The sequence below is a fragment of the Rhea pennata genome, chromosome 27 (genome assembly GCF_028389875.1).
Source record: "Rhea pennata isolate bPtePen1 chromosome 27, bPtePen1.pri, whole genome shotgun sequence".
NCBI classification, from domain to species: Eukaryota; Metazoa; Chordata; class Aves; order Rheiformes; family Rheidae; genus Rhea; species Rhea pennata.
Genome location: NC_084689.1, coordinates 4,335,307 through 4,353,166, shown reverse-complemented (window position 1 = coordinate 4,353,166; position 17,860 = coordinate 4,335,307). Strand labels below are relative to the sequence as shown.

Here is a 17,860-nt window from a genome sequence, read left to right as displayed (position 1 = left end):
GAACTTCCCACCAAAGCAACCACTTTCTGGGACCTGAATTAACCAGTCCTGAGTGCTGCTATGAGGCCGATCAGAGGGGACTGAGCCCTTACAGCAGGGTCCCACTTCCACACTCCTCCACAAGGAATCCCAAGGACGGTTTGAAGATTGTAATGGGAACGGAGAGATCTTTGACCATCTCTCGAACAAGGCCTGTAAAGCACACAAACAAGACCTAGCTAGCTCCCTCTGCTCTAAAGGATTTCTCTTCTCTCTGGGAGAAGAGGGGGGATTGCTAGGGAATTGAAGACAATGCTACAGTACCCTGTTGACAGAAAGATGAGCCTAGTCTGAACACTGCTAAGTGACACCAAATTTTCCTCATCTCATCCAAAGTCTGCAGCCCTCAAAAAGCAAACCCTCCACATCTCAGACATCCAAAGCAGCAATTATCAACAGGCAGCATCAGAGTCTCCCAGCTTTTTGTCCAACAGAGAGAGTCTGTGAACACAATACTGCCTGGTGCAATGAGGCGCCAGAGCCAGGCTTCTGTTACTGCCTCCAGTGTGTGGACGTGCATGCGTCTCCCTGACTACCCTGAGGTATGGAGGACACACGTGAACCCAATGTTCTGTGACCCCCGATTACTTGGCAATCGGATACACCCATGAACATGCGTGGTGCGAAGTGGTTCCAGTAGGATGCAGTGTCCAGGCAAACCCCACCTGGGGCTGGGCAGACTTGGGAACTCTTACTCCAGCGAGGCTGGTCCATGGGATGCACAGTTCTCATCTGTCCATGCCTGTCACCAGGCAGCAGCCTGGAGCAAACGTCTGTGCAGCAGCTGGTAAGACAAACGTGGACTCCGAGCACAAAGGGACAGGGTGACACAGAGCAGTGCAGCGCATGGTGAAGGCAGAACCCATCGCGATGTCCAGAGGAGGGCCGAGGTGACCACGTCACTATAGCCAGGAATCATTTGCTTCCCCCACACAGTGTTACAGATCAAGAAAAGTCACTAGCAATTTTTGAATCCAAGTAAATTGGCATGGCTACTTTGGACTACTGTAACATGGGAGCAATTCTATTCAATGGCCTTTAATACATTGCATTTACATAGCACCTTTCATCCCAGGGTTTAAGTGCTTTAACGGAAGTGGGTACTGTACACCCATTAGCACAGGGGAAACCGAGGCACAGAGCGGTTAAGTGACTTGCCTTAGGTCACTCGGCAAAATCGTGGCAGAGTTTGGACAGCCTTAAACCTCCTGACTCCAACAGTTGGTTAGACCACACTGCTGCCTCAAATGAAGCCACTCCAGTCCCTGCCCTCCCCAGCAACGTGCTCCTACCAATTCTCCAGTGAGGTCTCACACCCTTTCTGATGCACAAATATATGACAACCAAAAAAAAAAAAAAAAAGTGCAGTAAACTAAATGTTTAAAAAAGCACATTTGTGCTGTCTCTGTGCAAAGATAAAAGAAATAAATACATGATTAAAAAATTAAAAAGGTTCACAGTATCACACATGGATAGGTAGCTACGGTAGTGCACATTTGGAAAACACTGTGTTACTACCCAGGATTCTCTACACCCAGCTGGATGTCTCCGTTGGGAGCTGCAGGTGAGCGGCGGTTTCTTTGCTGCCCACATCTGGGATAAGTAGAAATATACGGTTAGAGTTTTGCTCCGTTCTGAAATGCAGTGCCTGGGATCCTGCAGTGCAGCAATACTGGTGTCAGCAAGCTCCTCCCCATCCCACTGGAACGGCTGCATCAACGAAAAGGGAACACATCGACCTGCAGAGGGAATCGCTGCTCTCTGGGGCTTCTGTGTCTGCATAGAGATTACTGCAAGAGGCAAGAGAAGAGAGTCAACACCTGAGCACCCATTCTGTGTTCACTTAAATCTGAGCCCAGCCAAATCCCCAGAATCAAAACGAACATGAAGAGAGAAGCCTGCTTGTTCTGCACCCTCCAGTGATGACAACATGACCAGAGCACTTCAGATCCCCAAGCTTTCATTGCGCTAAATGATTCAGAATGAGCCAGAAGCACTGTTGAGCTAAACTAGTCTCTCGCCTGCTGCCACTGAGTCAGTCTGAGATGCAGAACTCTGCCACAGCCATGCAAGAGCCCCATGCTGCAGAGGCCGTAACAGCTCTCTCCTGCAAGCTGACCTTGCAGAAGGAGCACAAGCTCCGAACTTGACCCACCGGGCACCCGGCATATGTTTCTCGTACACTTACTGTATCGCTCTCCTCATCGGAGACAGAGTGGAGCTGAGCGCTATAGTGGAGCGGGGAGTAAACCCAACTCCTCTCGTCTGTCGGCTGCCAGAGTGGCCAGAGATGGCGGGGAGAATGCAAGGAGAGCAGCAGCAGAGCAGGGAGCAAAGGAGAGAAGAGGAGAAAATAAAAGGAGAAAAATAAAAGAATAGGAAACAATACAGTAAGAACAGCTGTCCACCTGGAGGGAGAGAACTGAGCTCAGTGCCAGGTCTCAGCGAGGAGCCTTCCTCATCCTCAGGACGTACCTGCTCCCCACCAGCTGGGGCAGCCTGCCAACAGCTCTGACAATGGACACTGCTCCAGCTACAGCGGGAATGGCACATCCACCCCCTTGCACCTACCAGGGACAGATTGCAGTGCTTTTGAGGTGCCAGAGAAACCTCAGCTCACTGCCACAGCATCACCCTCACTTTAGAGAAACCAAGACAGATGTGAGAAGTGACTTACCTAAGGGCAGTGACAGAGGGCTCAGCTCCTGTTGGCCAGTCCTCTGTCCCAGCTACCAAACCCCTGTTTCCTGAGCCTCTTACATGTTATAAGCTGGCATCCCTTGGGTGTCCATGAGGGTTTTTAGGGTGGAATCTGGTTTGCTGTGCCTTCCCCCTTCCCTGCAGACCAAGCAAGGCAGCAGATGGGCTAGTTAGATCATGGTGGATGGTGGTCACAGAGAGGAACCAGTTAGTGATGAGACTTTTGTAGACAGTGGCAAGATGGGAACAGGTACAACAAAGGAGGCAAAACAAAACTGGATCTTAGAGAGAAGGAGGGGAATGAGGATGTGCATCTAGGGAGCCATCTACCCCAGCGCTCGGCAAGTGTGACAAAACACATTTCTGTTTCTGACTCAACACAGAAATCCAGGCAGATTCAAGGGAATCTTCCTAGGTCCATTTCTGGTGTTCCCCAGGGGGATTCACTTCCACTGTGAAATGGTTTTGTCAGCTCTAGAGGTGCATCAAGATCTGAAGGAGGGAAGAAACTCTCCACTTTGACTGAGCTCAGGCTTGCAAAGGAAAGAAATGGAGCAGGATACTTGGAAGAAGCCTGGGAGGGTTCCTGGCCCAGGAACCAACAGTAACGCTCTAAGACGTACAAGAAACTACAAGAAGCCAGAGGAGCTTTGAAGCACTGGGCTCCACATGCTGAACCCCAATAACAACGTAGCTGCGTTAGCGGAGAACATTGGAAAAAAGGAAGGAAAAGAAACTCTTGCCCGAAGCTTCTTCTAGGGCTCTGCTAGAGATGAAGGATCGCTCAACACTGCACACAGCCTGTCTTGCACCCCGTTTTCCATCCACTCTGACTGAACCCCGTGCTCCAGCCAGCTTCTTTCAGGGGCTTTTAGGGGCCTAGATGCAGGCAGAATAAGAGCTGCAAACTCAGTGCAGAGCTAAATGAGCAACCAGTACTTGGATAATAATCCTTCTGGTGCTGGGGCAGCCAAACGCAGCAGACAAGGGCAGGAGGAGCTGCAAGGAGAAGCTGCCTGTTTGCCTACATAAATACAGCACTTTCCCCATGCCATCAGCCAAGCTGAGGAGCACGTTATGAGCTTTGTCCTTGCTTCCCCATGCACCCTCCCCACCTGATGGCCTCTTCACTACTCCCCAGCCTGGTTGCAGACAGGCAAAGATGCAGAAGACCACATAGCACAATACTTGTGCTGAGGCCCTGAGAACGCTGTCATTACCCACTGAGGAAGGTATCAGCTCTCCTCAAAACTGTGAGGAGAAGTATCATAACCCAAAACGGTCTGAGCTCTGAATTTAACTCCTAAATGCTGAACTTCCTCCCTGCATCTTTCAGAAGGCAAAGGAAAATCCTTGTGGCTCACAGAAAACCCGCAGTGAGGAGGGAGCAGAAGTATCATACTGGCTTGGGCTGGGGAGCAGAAACCTTCCCTAACCCCAGCAGTGCATCTCAACTCCTTTGGCTTTAAAAGCTGATCAGTGTCCCAGACAGCAGGAAAAAAAAAAAAAAAAAAAAAAAAAAAAAAAAAAAAGACCAACCAGAGACCTAAAATTCCAGCTACAAATGTGACCTTTTATCTGCATCAAAACATCTTACACGTCTCTCTGGAAGCCAATCTGGCTTCCTAGGCCAAAGGAGCTAAGCCTAACATTTACCTATAAACATACAGATGCCTCTGACTTTCTCACCAGCTCTGGTGCCAGCAAGTTTGTTCAAGGGCTAGATGATGCTATAGCCCATCTAATGCCAGGAACTGTGTCACTAGCCTGAAGAAAAGTGGGGCAGAGTCCTCATTTCTGCAAGATCCTACATTGAGATCCACTTACGTATTTTTTCCTCTGCTTCTTGTTTTTACTGGGCTGGTTTCTAGTGGCCACACAATACAGAGCCATGACATCCAAGGGAAATGGAGCTGCTAGCCCCAGTGTTTCAAAGCTGCAGCTCTGCTCCCCTACGTGCTAGCATGTTCACTTACAGTCCCAGAGGAAAGCGAGGTGGTTCGGAGTCTGCGCTGGCGGGGAGAGTAAATCCAGTACCTCCCATCTGTGAACTGGATGGCCCGAGGGCAAGTGAGGTGAGAAAGGAAACACAGGAGAAAAGGATGATGTATAAGAGGATGAAAGAGAAAGCAAAACAACGGGTTGGGCAACTCCAGGCCTGAATGGATCAGCGGGCAGGAAAGCCGTGCATGGGAAGAGCAGCCCCGCCACAGTCTCTGCACCTTTATTCTCCTGTGGGTGAACAGGAGGATAAAGTGCTTTCCTTTCTGAAGCAGATTTCCAAAGGTAAGACCATAGTCTCCTGGGACTTGCAAAATCCTTCTCTGCACACAGCCTCCCTTTACTGATCATTGTTCCCAGAATACTCCTATAGAGCAGCTGTGGTCCAAGCCCCACTGCTCTCATGTGCAGCCTCATTTGAGCTGCAGTTCCAAGTGATTTTCCAAAGAGAGTGCCTATGGGAACGCAAATCAGCTTTTCCCTCCATTCCAGCAGTGAGGGAAACACTCCACAGCACACGACACACATTTAATGCAAAACTTAAGGGCTCAGATGAAGTATGAAATGCTAAGGAACAGTCAGTCATGCTCTCTATGAACACACACTGTACACAGACAGCTTCCTCCAGGAAAACAACCAGCCCCTAGAAAGTTAGGAGGAATCCATATGCCCAGGGACAGGGAAGAAGAGGAGCTGACCCTTGCTAGAAGACACTTGCCAGTGGAGCAGGCAGTATCTGCAGGCAGCTTGCACACAGCTGCCATCCACAGGCAAAGAAAGAGCAGCCAGTATTAGAGGGATCTGTTTGCATTTTGAACAGCATGCATAAAAACCCAAACAGACAAGCTCTTAAAATGGAGCTGATTCCTTCTGCAGCTCCCATGAGCCTCTAAATGACTCGGCAACGAGTGAGCAGTTCTGCAGCAGTCACGCAAGCACAGGGAAAGCCAAATGTTGCTGTTTTTAGGTTAGCCTGAAGGAGCTTATCACAAGGTTCAGCTCTTCTGTACTGCCATATATCTGACAGCAATGTGTTCGAGTAGGGAGCAGCCAACCACCTCTTAATGAGAAGGTTCCAGTGCCAGGACATGGGGGAGAGCTGCCACAGGACAGACCCTCAGCCTTGCACTACTCTGGTAGTCCAGGGGACAGGCACATATTGCTGAACTCCTCTCCAGTCTGCAGAAGTTGCTCAGACATTGTGGGAGCTAACTGAGGAATACAGGCTTCACAGCACTCTGCTGCCAACCAAAACCACCTCACTTACTCCCTGTTTCAGTACTAGATTTCCACTGCACCATCTAATGCATCTGCCTGCAGGGAAAGGAAAAGCCAAAGTTCACCAGAGCCTGCCATCAGCCCCATTGCAACCACCTCTGTTCTGGCTCCACCGCAGCACACCTGCACACAGGAAAGCAGCAAGGCACTCTGGCTGAGAAAGGAGATTCGCCGTGTCTTATCTCAGGAGTGAACATGCTGGCCTGTCAGTGCTTGTGCTTATAACTAGAGTAGCACATCTACAGTCTACAGTAGCAGCATCACCTGTTTGGGCCCCATGGCATGCTGTTTTGAGTTCTTCAAGGGTTAATCCAGTTCTCTGGATTCAAAAACCTGTCCAGCATTAATATCTCGAGGTGCTCGACAGAAGGATGGCACAGGGCAGGCCACTGCCTCTCACTCGACTGCCTGAATTCTGACCAACCATTCATGTCACACCCCTCCAGAGCCAGGCAGAGAAGGTATCTTACAAAGTATATGTCTGTGACTGGCACATCATCTTCATCCGAGGCCTGGCTGGCTGGTTCGGAGGCCTGGCTGGCCGTCTCCACCTCTACTGTAGCTGTGGACGTTACAATGGCACAGGCTGAAGAAGCTGCCTCTCTGGAGGGGGAAGAAATGACAGAGTCTAGTCACTATGATCAAAAAAAGAGGAGCAAGAAAGACTGATTTACTACACAGATGCTCCATTTTCACATCCAGAAAGATCAGATCAGGTCAGGCCAGAAGCAGGAAAGCTCAACAGTGTCTCACTGAACTATCTAAAGGAGCACCTATCTCTTCAGGAAAGTTGGCAACCTAAAAAACTAGCTTCCAGCACAAATCCCATAGATTTAATGACACTGGGCAAGGCTCTGCAAGGCTGTCAAACCCTCAAATACTCACTCTTTGTCATCGTCTTCAGGAGCTATGATCTCTACATCACACTTGGGTTCCAGCTCTACGCTGATCTGCTGAAGCTCTTCTTCAACCCGCACCTCCTCATGTGACCTGGAAAGCCAAAGACACGCAGGCCCAAATGCTTAGTTTGGCACTATGCCGCCTCTACTCATGCACAGTTCTCAATTTTAGGTCAGCGTAAATCAGCCCTGAGTCAGCCTCTCACACTGCAACTGGCCATGGGAGTGAGCTGTCTCCCACGGGAGCAGGTCTGCCTCCACACCTGGCAGCCTGTGGCCAGCCGCTCGCAGCACTGAGCTCAGGGTAGAGACCGAGCCATTGATTTCAGCTCAGAGGGAGCAGTCAGGACTTCACAGGATTGAGATTTCAGATAACCAAAATTCCCAGACAAAAGGGCCAAGCGCTTCAAACTGCAGTACTTGAAACCACAGTGGTAGGAGAAGAGGACAAAAAGAAAAGCATTAGGTTGCCAACACTGCAGAAAAGACGAGTAATGTCAAATTGGATACAGGAGAAAAAAGGAGAATTGGTCTCTGGGGAAAACCTGTGTCCAGAGTTAGCCTGGTGTTATCTAGCAACAACACAAGGGCCAAAGCCTCCGACCTCTTCCAAAGCTCCTAGTGCCTCAAGCTGTTCAGGCATGCTCCAGGGATAACATCAGATTTTTCTGCATGCTCTGAAGCCATTTGTAGCACTGCCTTCAATTTAATATCTCATGCTATTAAAGTAATTGCTTATGTTAGTGGGGCTGGTTTTAGAGTCCTCATGGGAAGAAGGAGCTGGTGTTTGCCAAGCCAAGGGCACACTCTGAGGAAAGGAGCTGTGGGCTTATAAGCAGTACCAGGGTGCTCTGCTTGGTCCCTGGCTGGTGCTCAGCTGGGAGCAGGGCCCTGGGAAGCGCTGCAGGGAGGCTGGGAGCTGGAGCCAGCAGGCGGCACTCCTGTTCAGCTCGCCATGGCTGGGTCCGTGCCACCACCAGAGCTCTTGCTACTTCTTGCGGTGGTGGATTTTAGAAACCTGGAGGGAATTCTCCAGCAGATTAGAATAATTCAGAGGTGTGACACATTCCAGGCTTGAGAAAATTGGATAAGGGCTTTTTCATTTCAGCTCAGGAATGTAAATTCCCCAAGACTCGTGCATTAATAACTTTGTTCTTGCATTGGCTTTCACCAAGGGATCACGGAGTGCTTTACAAACACACAGGTCACTGCTCCCCTAGAAATAACATACACAAACACCAGCATCAGAAATGAAGACACAGGAAAAAAAACAATCAAAAGTAACAAAGGCCACATCTACAAGGGGGCTGTAACTGTGGCTAGTCTGTGATGGAGATATCTGCCCCTGAAGAAATCACTGAGCTCCCTGTACTGTCCAGGGACAAGTACTTCTAGGACACGATTCACCTGGCCTATTTTCAGATGAGCAGTTGCATCCGATAGTGATGTGTACAAAGGGAGCAGGGAGTGATTTGGATGAAGTCACTGCTTTTTGCCTGGCAGGTCCTGTCACAGGTGCCTGAGCTTAAGACTCTATTCTTCAGCACTTTCAGACAATGGATTCTGCAGGAGGTGAAATACTTCATGGGTCCCAGCCACTTCAACAGGTGCTACAAATCTTCAGCAAGTAGGTCTTTGCCCTCCAGTGGCAAGGACTTAACAAGACTCAGTAACACTTACCATTCAGAGGTGTTCTCATTAACACATACCATGGAAAGGAATTTTTTGATCCATGTATCTGGTCTCAAGCTCAACCAATCATTAAAAACTACAATGAGATGTTTCTGAGATGATGCAAACTTCCACTCCTCTAAAGCACCAGACACTGATTGCAGAAAGAGGATGTGAGCCTGTCCAGCAGCTCCTCTGGCTATGGCATACCCCACAAGAGTGTCTCTGGAGGGCATTTCAAAATCTGGATCTACAACACTTACAAGATGTCCCAGGAAGCCAGGGCAAAAATGAGCAAAAGAAATGCAGGGTCCTCATTCAGATTCTTCTGACACACAGGTAATGGAGTCAGTTCTACTGGTGCAAAAATATGCATGGTAATTATATGATATGCACCTCTAAATCCAGACACGTCTATGCTGTAGGGGAATTTTTGTCACACACTGCCCTTGGCTCCAAACCACCTATTACTGCAGGAGAGGGGAATAAAGAAAAGTATCTGAGTTTCTAAAGACACTAGAAACACATGCAGCCTCCAAACTATTTCCCTGGAGATGGCAAGTGTTCAGTACCTCTCGAAGTTAGAGCCCTTTCCTATATTCATCTCCAGTGCACCTAGATGGCAGACAGATGCACAGGAGATGAACTGCAGCCTGCTTTTAAGGCTTGTTTACCCAGAGAGGGACATAAGGGACTCAGTCCCTTGATTCTGGTGAGGTTGCCTGGGTGAATTTGGACAACTCACTCAGGCCTTTCCCCTTTCCCACCAAATAACAGGAGTAAATTCCTTGCAAAGCACTTGGAGATCTGCTTGTGAGGAAAATTCTGTATAAGAAATGGGATCAATCAATTGCAGGAAGAAGTTCATCATGCTATAGAGGACCACCCCAGTCTTGGAACTGCAGAGGTTCACACTCAGCCTTTCAAGCCTACCTTGTCCTTTGCACAGGGACAAACATAAGGTCTCTGTGCAGCAATGTAAGAAGAGATGTGACTTTTCTCACCTGCCATCCTGCCCCGAGGAGTGTGTGCGCCTCCTGCGTAAAGAAACCAGAACAGCACAGTTTGAGGACGGATTTAAGACAGAAACCCTATACTGCCCCAAAATCTAACACTACACTCCATGAGGGAGATGTTCTACTTAACAGCTGACACTTCTCCCAGCAATAATTAATCCCATCAAAGCTGTGTCTGCTTGCTCCCAGGAGAGATTTAATTAAAATTGGTCATTAGCATTCCAGAGCATAGGGCAGCCTGCAGAGATGTGCAGCATGAAGATGAATGACAACTGCTTGACTCTAGTGGGAGCAGGACACGGGTGCTGTCCTCACCTGTATCTGGGCTGCTCAGAGGTCTCTGAGGGGGATCGCTCAGGAACGGAGAGAGAAGTTGAAGACAGCGTTGTGGCTATGGAGGCTGTGGTAGCTTCTTCAAAGGAAGGTGGCGTGCAAGGTAGCAGGTCTGGCCTGCCTGCTGGCCCAGGTAGAGGGCAGGGAGAGATGTAGGAAGGAAAAACTGAACAGTCAAACACCAACACCTTATCTACATCAGTACTGTGCCAGGCCACTCTGCCATCAGCTGCACACCCATACTGGTACTGGCCACTTAAAGCTATGAACACACAGGAAGTTTAGCTGGGTTCATGACTGCAACAGTTTGTCCCAAGGCAGGTTAGGCCAATGTAGGTTTCTTCCAGAGAGAGCCAGTAAGCACCACTTCCTGCCCAATAGATAGCATCCTACTCTTGGGTAGCAGTTTAAAGATGCTACCGGAAGCATAAGGTCAATGGAAACATCTTACTGTTAATCAAAGCTGGATTAAAAACTTGGATTGCTAAAGATAAATATCCAAGTGAATTAAGAGATGAATTGAGTGCTCACTATTTTGTACATGTAGAGCGACTTTGCCTTTCACCACTCCTCTGTAAATCCAGTGCAGATGGAAGTGATGACAAAGCAGCAAAGAAGCAGATCCATTTGTCTTTTTACAAAGACAAAATCTTGCCCCGTTAAAACTACCCAAATGTTAATGTTAGTGTCCTGTAGCTCCCACTCTCCTTTCTCTAAGGGTAAAAAACTCAATGAACCGCCTTTCTGATTGTATCTGGACTACAAATATTGGTGCCAGTTGGCAGAGGCTGCCTTGCAGCAGTGAGGCAAGCAACCATTTTTACTGCAGAATCATACATATAGTGCTGCAAAAAAGGGATTTAGTTTTCTTCAGTGCAGAGATGTCCCATCCCTAAACAACTATCTGCCAGTGCTGTGACAAAACAATATACTCTTACCTTCTCCCCTGCCCTGGTTAAGTTTAGCACCTGCAAAGCACAGCAAGACATGGAATGAAGAACTATCCATCAAAGATGATATGTTTGGTGCATGGTGGGGAACTGAACGAGAACAGGGGAGGACGCTAAGGAACTGCTAGGAGAGAAAGGGCAACCACAAAATCATCAGCCACCAAACGAGATCATTACCTTCATCATCAAGTGTGGGGTAACTCCTGGCAGCACGAAGATCATACTGGGTTTCGTCCTTTTCTGAGGGAAGCTGGCTAGCCGAAAATGCAGCCGTTGGACCAGATGTCTTGACAGCTAGCAAGGCACTACGCCCTTTCTTTGAGGGAGATGATTTTAGAGCTAGATGAGAAGTGTAAACGAGACACGGAAGTTACCACCACTACCAACTACCTTCACACCAAAGGCACTGTCTCCTTTGTAGGGAGAGGCCTCTGCCTTCCAACACATGCCTGTGCTCTGCAGGCTTCATCTTTTGGAGACTGATCTCCCTGCTGTCAGGCTGCACGGAGAGCTCCTGGGCCAGAATCTGAGCAGGCCAAGGAAAGCTGTGACAACCCTAGCGCTTTGCAGTTCCCCAACTTTTCTTTATGCTACAGTGGAAAAGCCTGCTCAGACTCCAGCCCAGATACTTTCCACCCAGACTGAAGCAGCAAGATGGCGATAAGGCTCTGCCTCTCCCCCGTCGCAAGGACAACCGCTCTTGGACTATGTACACTTACAGGAATTCTTTCGAAACACCGTGTTGGTCATGAATTTGAAGAATCTCTCTGCATAAAAGCTGGGTCTGTGTACTGACACTGTGTCCTACAAAGGCAAGAAGCAATTGTTTCATTTAAAAGTCACCCCTCCAAGACAGGGAATTTCTGTAACAGCCAATATAACCTTTATAGCAACATATAGTACTGATAGACCCTTAAAATGGAAAGGCTTAACTGAAATGATCTGATTAATGCTATATATAAACCTGAAGCATTGCTTTTGATTTGATTGCATTTGATTACATTCTCACTATAATTCTATAATGGATTTTGGTGATTTTATTTCTTTACAGGCTTCCCAGAGTTTTGGAATATTGGTCTGATTACATCTGTCAAATTTCTTCTGGTTTTGCTGGCTGACATTCAAAGCGTACCTGGCTACATTTGCATTTGACATGGACACCAAAATTCAGCCAAGGGTCTCCAAACATTTCAAATGTTCTGAGCTTTCGGTTTAAAATTCTAAAACAGGCTGTCTGTTTTTGATGTTTCACTGTGCTACTATGAGTTGGCATTGACACATTTCCCTTGCCTTACTATTTAAAAGAAGCTAGTCTATGCATTTCTGAATAATAGTTTCCATATCTGAAGTTGCTCTTTTGTAAACATATATCTGGCTGCTGCAGGAGACAAGACAGCAGAGGAATACTGAAAGGGATTCACTAACAAATAACTCACTGAAGTGGAAATGCAGTCAATCACCAAAGAGAGCAAAGACAGGGCTCCTCAACACACACAAGAACGCACACGCCTTGTGCATACAGCTCCTGGTGTCATGGGGAGGAGGGAAATGACAGATGGGAGCAGGGGAGGAAAGCTGGTAGCATGACAGCTAAACATGTGAGGAGGTGGAGTGAGCAAGAAAACCTGATTCGGAATAAGTGGTACTACACTGCTGTGCAGGCATAAGAGGCAAGAACTATTCCTTTCATCAACTTCAACTGTACCAGTTCAGGCACTATAAATAGTGACATAATTGGCACCAACTAGTATAAAAGAAACCAAGGCAGGTAACCCCACTGAGGCCGGGACAATTCTTGCCTCTGTACAGGCACTCACCCCATCATGGACAAGGGCCTTCCAGGTATGTTCCAGCTTCTTGATGAACCTAATTTCAGAGGAGAAGCAGAGAGAAAGAGTTGGATTCAGGTCTGTACTCTATATCTAAGCCACTTTTCACACCCTGCACAGGAGAGGTGGCAGAGTTGCTAGTGATTCCTCCTCCTTCTGGAGCACAGCTTTCCTCCAGCCAAGAAAGGTCAGCTGTGCACACTGGCATCTCTGCAGTCAGCTCAGGACTGCCTGGGAACACGACAGGCAGGGAGGAGCTGGGCTAGAAGAGGGGCAGAAATACCATCTTCTATTCCTGGGGAAATGCTACCCGTCCTAGGTACAGACACAGGGAGCTTCTTTATGAGCAACTCATTATACCTTAGAAAAATGACTCTGTGCCACCAGCTGTTCTAAGGACGAGAAAAAAATTCACAGCCCCTGACATGCATTGGTCAGACTGCTTCAGGCAGCCTGCCTACTCATTATCAAACTCTTCAGGAGAGGAAAATCTTCCTGCTTTCATCCAGTATTAAAATAGATGTTAAGACATTTAGAGGACAGATGACTGCAAAGCTGCCTTACCTGTATGACTGAAGGATATCTATTATTCCTACGTGTAGCAGGAGACGCTCTCCTTTGCCATTCACTGCTGGGATTCCTCCCATTCTGCAGGTAAGACAAAACCCCAGTGAGCAAAGCCTTGAAAAGAAGGGCTGTAATACCCCGAGATCTATGCTTCACCTTCAGCTGGGAGGCAGGCAGCAACACCAAAAGAGCGCTCAGTGATGTGGTGGTCAGGCACAACACAAAACCTGCAAGGTCCCTTTGTGTGAAACCATGGCAAGTCCCCTACTGACCCAGAACATCTCGCGCAAGGTGTCCCTGCAGCCACTGCCTGCCTGTATCGCCAACCACAAAACAACAGGACAAGAACATGTGTTGCACGGCAATAGCCCTACCCGGAGCAGAAAGCATCGCACGGATTTTCTTGGCTACAGGACATGACTGCACACTTGAGGCTGAAATCAGTCTCTCAGGAGAAGCACCATAAACTATATTGTGACAGCTGGTGGGGATGTGTCCCAGGGCAGTTTATAAAGATGATATCTGAGGAACAACCCTCCTCATTCAGGCACCCACCAGCTGAGTGTTAGCTCCTATCACATGTAAAAACTGCTCCATGCACCAGGCATTATGCAGCCATTAGCAGTGTCTTCTGTACGCTGGGTATCTGAGATTCCTGGATCATAAGATCCTATTTTATTCCTGGGACCAGATTATTTATCAAGTCAGCGTGTGCTGCCTGCCTGTTAGGGCAGCAAATCTTTAAGGACGAGGGTGTTTCGAGTCCTCCTGGCTTAATCCACAATCCTGTCAAAGCTGCAGCACCACTAGTACCAGTGTAGATCAGGAGCACGCAGGCAGGCCCCTGCAATTAAGGATGCTACTTGAAAAAATGGAAACACCAAAGTATTTCCTGCCTCCAGCATGACTGATCCTCTGTTGAAACTGGAGCAGCTGGTTTCAGACAGCATGGCTGCTAGCGGCAAACACAGCAAACTGCACCGTTTATTAGCAAGTCCACGGAGCCAGAGAGACGGTCACAAGAGCCATCTGCATGCAGCTCAAGAGCCGCAGCGCAGGCCGGCCAGCAAGCAGCCCTCCGATGTGCTGCTCCACCAGTTACTCCGGCAGTCACCTCTCTGCTGAGCAAAGGCCATTTGCTAACTGCACTGGGAGGGTTTCAAGTATTCCAAAGATGAAGTGACCAAAAATGAACACCAAGCTCCGAGGGACAGGTTGATCCCTACTTCCACTCCAATACTTGGATCTGAGCTAGAATTGAGCTAGTTTCTCCTCCCCTGAGCACAGATGGTGTTTTAGAGGCTGTAACAGGAGCCAACAACCTATGGCCTAGGCTAAAGAATTCTAGGCAAAAATCACTGCAAGGCTGGAGTCCACTTCCCACCTCAGCTTCCCACTTTCACAACACACTGCCTCAGCACACTGCTTTACTGGCAGCAGCTTTCCATAACCTCCCCAAAAGATGCCCACGCCAACAGTTCACGTTAGCCACAATTAGGGATCTAGTACTTCAACCTCTACTTCCACCCCTCCCAGCAGTTCAAGAGAAGCAGATTTTCACCTACGTGTCATCTGTGTCTATGGACTCCCCCCGGGCAGCCCCACCCTGGATGGACTCCATGGCCGTGGAGTAAAGTGCCTTCTGCCCCACAGGACGCTTCTCATCCGATGTGCTGTGGGCTCCCTCAGACTGTCGTTCCCGTTCTTGCTGGTCTATGTTATGAACTCCAAGCAGGAGGCTGTAGTCCATGATTTTAAAACTTTCCAACACCTACAGGTTAGTATTGAATTTAAGAACAAAGACAAGTCAGGCCAGCAGTTGCTCCCAAGTGATTTCAAATGCTGTACAGACCCCAAAGCCTGAAACAGCTCCTCAACATTCATGCAAACAGCTTCCTAGCCAAAGCTGGAGCAATTCCAATCAAACAGTCATTTCTGGACTCACTTCATCTCATAGATTTTAGCCACCCCACAACCCAAAGGGCTGAGGACTCACAAGTAACACTGTTGTACCATGCATCTGTTGCGTACTGTACAGGAAAAAGGGTTTTTTTTGCCCAAACATCCTAGCTACAGATGAGGCAAACTGCCACAACTGGATGCATCAAGCAAATGAACAGTCTTAGTTCTCAGAAACTATCACGAGATTCAACTTCACTGCTTTGCTTTTAGAGGGGAGGAACAGTGGAGGGACTTATCCCTGCTTTGGGGTTTAGGATTAGCAAGGTTTTCAGTCATCAGCTCTTTCTCATGCTTGAGAGCCACAAACTTTCTTAACCTGCTGTCCCCTCCTTACCAGACAGTCTCGTTGCAATGTTTTCACCAATGCACTGAAGGTGTCTGCATCCAGCATCAGGCCCTCAGGCATGTCTTGTATGAAGTCTAGGTCCTTGTAAGTAGGGCTGGATTTTTCTTTTTCCTTCTTGGATGCCCGGCGTTTGTAGGTTGAGCCTTTCAAGTCAAATTTCAGGTGCATTTTCACCACACGAGGCAAAATGTTGTTCATCACAACCACACGGATGTTTTTGCCCCCTGATTGCACACAATAGAGTCCATAAAACTTTGGCAGCAGCGTCCGTGGGTTCTGGTTCAGGTTCTGCAGCAGGGTTGGAAAAGCATCAGGAAAGGTCATTTTGACAGAAGACTCCTGCTGTGTTCAATACAGAGCCCATGTTAATGGATCTTGGAGCTGTCAGCAGACTAGGGGTTCTTCAACTAGAGATTTTCTGAACTTTGCATGAAAGCTTACTGCATAAATTTGACACACTCTTGCTTTTCAGTGGCTTTAGGACCTGAAAATACCACTATGCCTTGAATATAGGGAATCAGATGTTCAGATCTCTCTGGGCAAATAACCAAGTCCGGAAATTCCCTGCTTTCCCCATCAACAGCAGCTAAAAAAGGGAAACCAAACTGAAAGAGAAATAAATACAAATAAGTGGGAACTTCAAGTTTAAAAATATCAGCTATCTTCATCTGTTTAGAAGTGTCAGAAATCAAGAGCTGTTCTGTGGCCCAGAATAAACCAGGGCCACAATATCTCTAACAAAACAACATCAATTTTCTCCCTCTTTTAGAGTCATCTTATAAAACACACAGTTGGCTAGAAAGCACGGATATCCTGCTCTGCTATCATGTCCTTTTTTAGGCAGCTGTGTTATTAGAAATGACATGACAGGCATGATTTGCTTGTTCAGCTTTGGGGAAGTTTGGGAAGGAAACAGAACATCTCTGTACACTATGAAAGAAAGGATGGACCTGACAGATTCTCTGACAGATGGCTGATGCACAACTGTATTAAAATTTCATGCCCCTCATCTCACCTTGCCTAACCGGGTACATGACTGAGTCACCTTTGTGAGAGTGTGCTGTTCAGCACAGTGCAAGCTAAATGCAACACAGCAGCAGCAGATCAAAAGCAAACACCACTTTACCAGCTTAAAAGTAACTCAGGATGTAACTATTCTGCTTCCTTCTCATTAGCTCATTTTACTCCGGTGAGTTTCTCAAAAGCAGCAGAGAAATCACATGTAGCACTCCAATAACTCACAAACATCTGAATGCTACAACAAGTATCACACATCTGTGCACCAGGCAGGTAAGTCATTTTAATTCTTTAAACTGATTTCTGGCCAAGACAACTGCAGAATTCAGGACAATAGTGCTTCTTTCCATTCCCATTCAGAACCCCTTCACCTCCTTTACTACATTCATTAGGGAACGCACAATGCTTTCCAACAGAGCTCCTACTATCCAGGAGCTTAAGTGCCACTTTCAAAAGCAAGCGACTGTCTGTCAGTTATATGTGGTCACCCAAGTCCCAGGCTCACTTTGGAAAATTTTACTCAATGCACATTGGGCGAGACAGGCAGCTTCAGAAAAAAAACGTGCAAACACTTAAATCAAATCCACTGCAACACACACACAGACAGGGCAGCCTTAGCATCACCTGCCATAAATACAACCTTTACTTCTGCATCTCTAGGGTGAAAAAAATCTGTGGGTGGCCCTAATGAAATTTCAATGCCCTCATCTACAGAACTGGATCCTTTGACATAGTTATGCAGAGGTAGTTGCTGGTTTATAGAGTTGCTTTCTAGGCACGGTTGCGGTTCTAATTTATTCCTTGTCATCTCAAGACCCTCAAAACAGACAGTTGGGAAGTCTTTTTCAGGACAGAACATGTCCATGAGCTATGACACAATTATCTGCCTTAAATTTATCTAAAGAGTTTGCAAATAATTAGCAGGGTTCATGCTTCTGAGACAGGCTTCATGACACACTGTTAATGCTGTCAAAGGTACAGGGCAGGCAGGCCGCAAGAATCCCGGGTGGATGATATGCCCTATGCAATACTTTGTACAGAAACATTGTCACTGCAAACCAAAGCAAGGTTCAAGGTGCAGGGTGATACACACCATGTAGTAGCCAGGAAGGAGCTTCTGTAAGAATTCAGCTTCCTTGTGCATCACAGTTTTTATGATGAACTCATCGTCGCTGGTGACATAGAAGAGGGAGCCGCTGGCACCAGGATTCGACAGCTCTATCAGAGGCTCGTTACATAATGAATACTAGGG

At 47.6% G+C, this 17,860-nt stretch overlaps 1 protein-coding gene across 6 annotated transcripts in view; it reads right to left on the bottom strand.

Moving 5' to 3' along the window:
* Positions 1–444: 444 nt before the first annotated feature.
* The window catches only part of PIP5K1C (phosphatidylinositol-4-phosphate 5-kinase type 1 gamma), a 50,373-nt gene continuing 32,957 nt past the window's right edge, over positions 445–17,860 (bottom strand). Inside the window, exons 6-19 of one of the 6 annotated variants that reach the window (XM_062596620.1) lie at positions 17,702–17,854; positions 15,580–15,879; positions 14,849–15,054; positions 13,281–13,364; positions 12,705–12,753; positions 11,607–11,691; positions 11,065–11,226; positions 10,876–10,905; positions 9,920–10,061; positions 9,593–9,625; positions 6,904–7,008; positions 6,489–6,621; positions 2,228–2,311; positions 445–1,829 (exon numbers count right to left, since the gene is read on the bottom strand). In XM_062596620.1, the coding sequence (XP_062452604.1) occupies positions 1,827–1,829; positions 2,228–2,311; positions 6,489–6,621; positions 6,904–7,008; positions 9,593–9,625; positions 9,920–10,061; positions 10,876–10,905; positions 11,065–11,226; positions 11,607–11,691; positions 12,705–12,753; positions 13,281–13,364; positions 14,849–15,054; positions 15,580–15,879; positions 17,702–17,854 (1,569 nt within the window). In that variant the 3' untranslated portion in view covers positions 445–1,826. Of the gene's footprint in view, positions 1,830–2,227; positions 2,312–6,488; positions 6,622–6,903; positions 7,009–9,592; positions 9,626–9,919; positions 10,104–10,875; positions 10,906–11,064; positions 11,227–11,606; positions 11,692–12,704; positions 12,754–13,280; positions 13,365–14,848; positions 15,055–15,579; positions 15,880–17,701; positions 17,855–17,860 lie in introns of all 6 variants that reach the window. The other 5 variants (XM_062596621.1, XM_062596619.1, XM_062596623.1 and 2 more) reach the window with 5 other exon arrangements.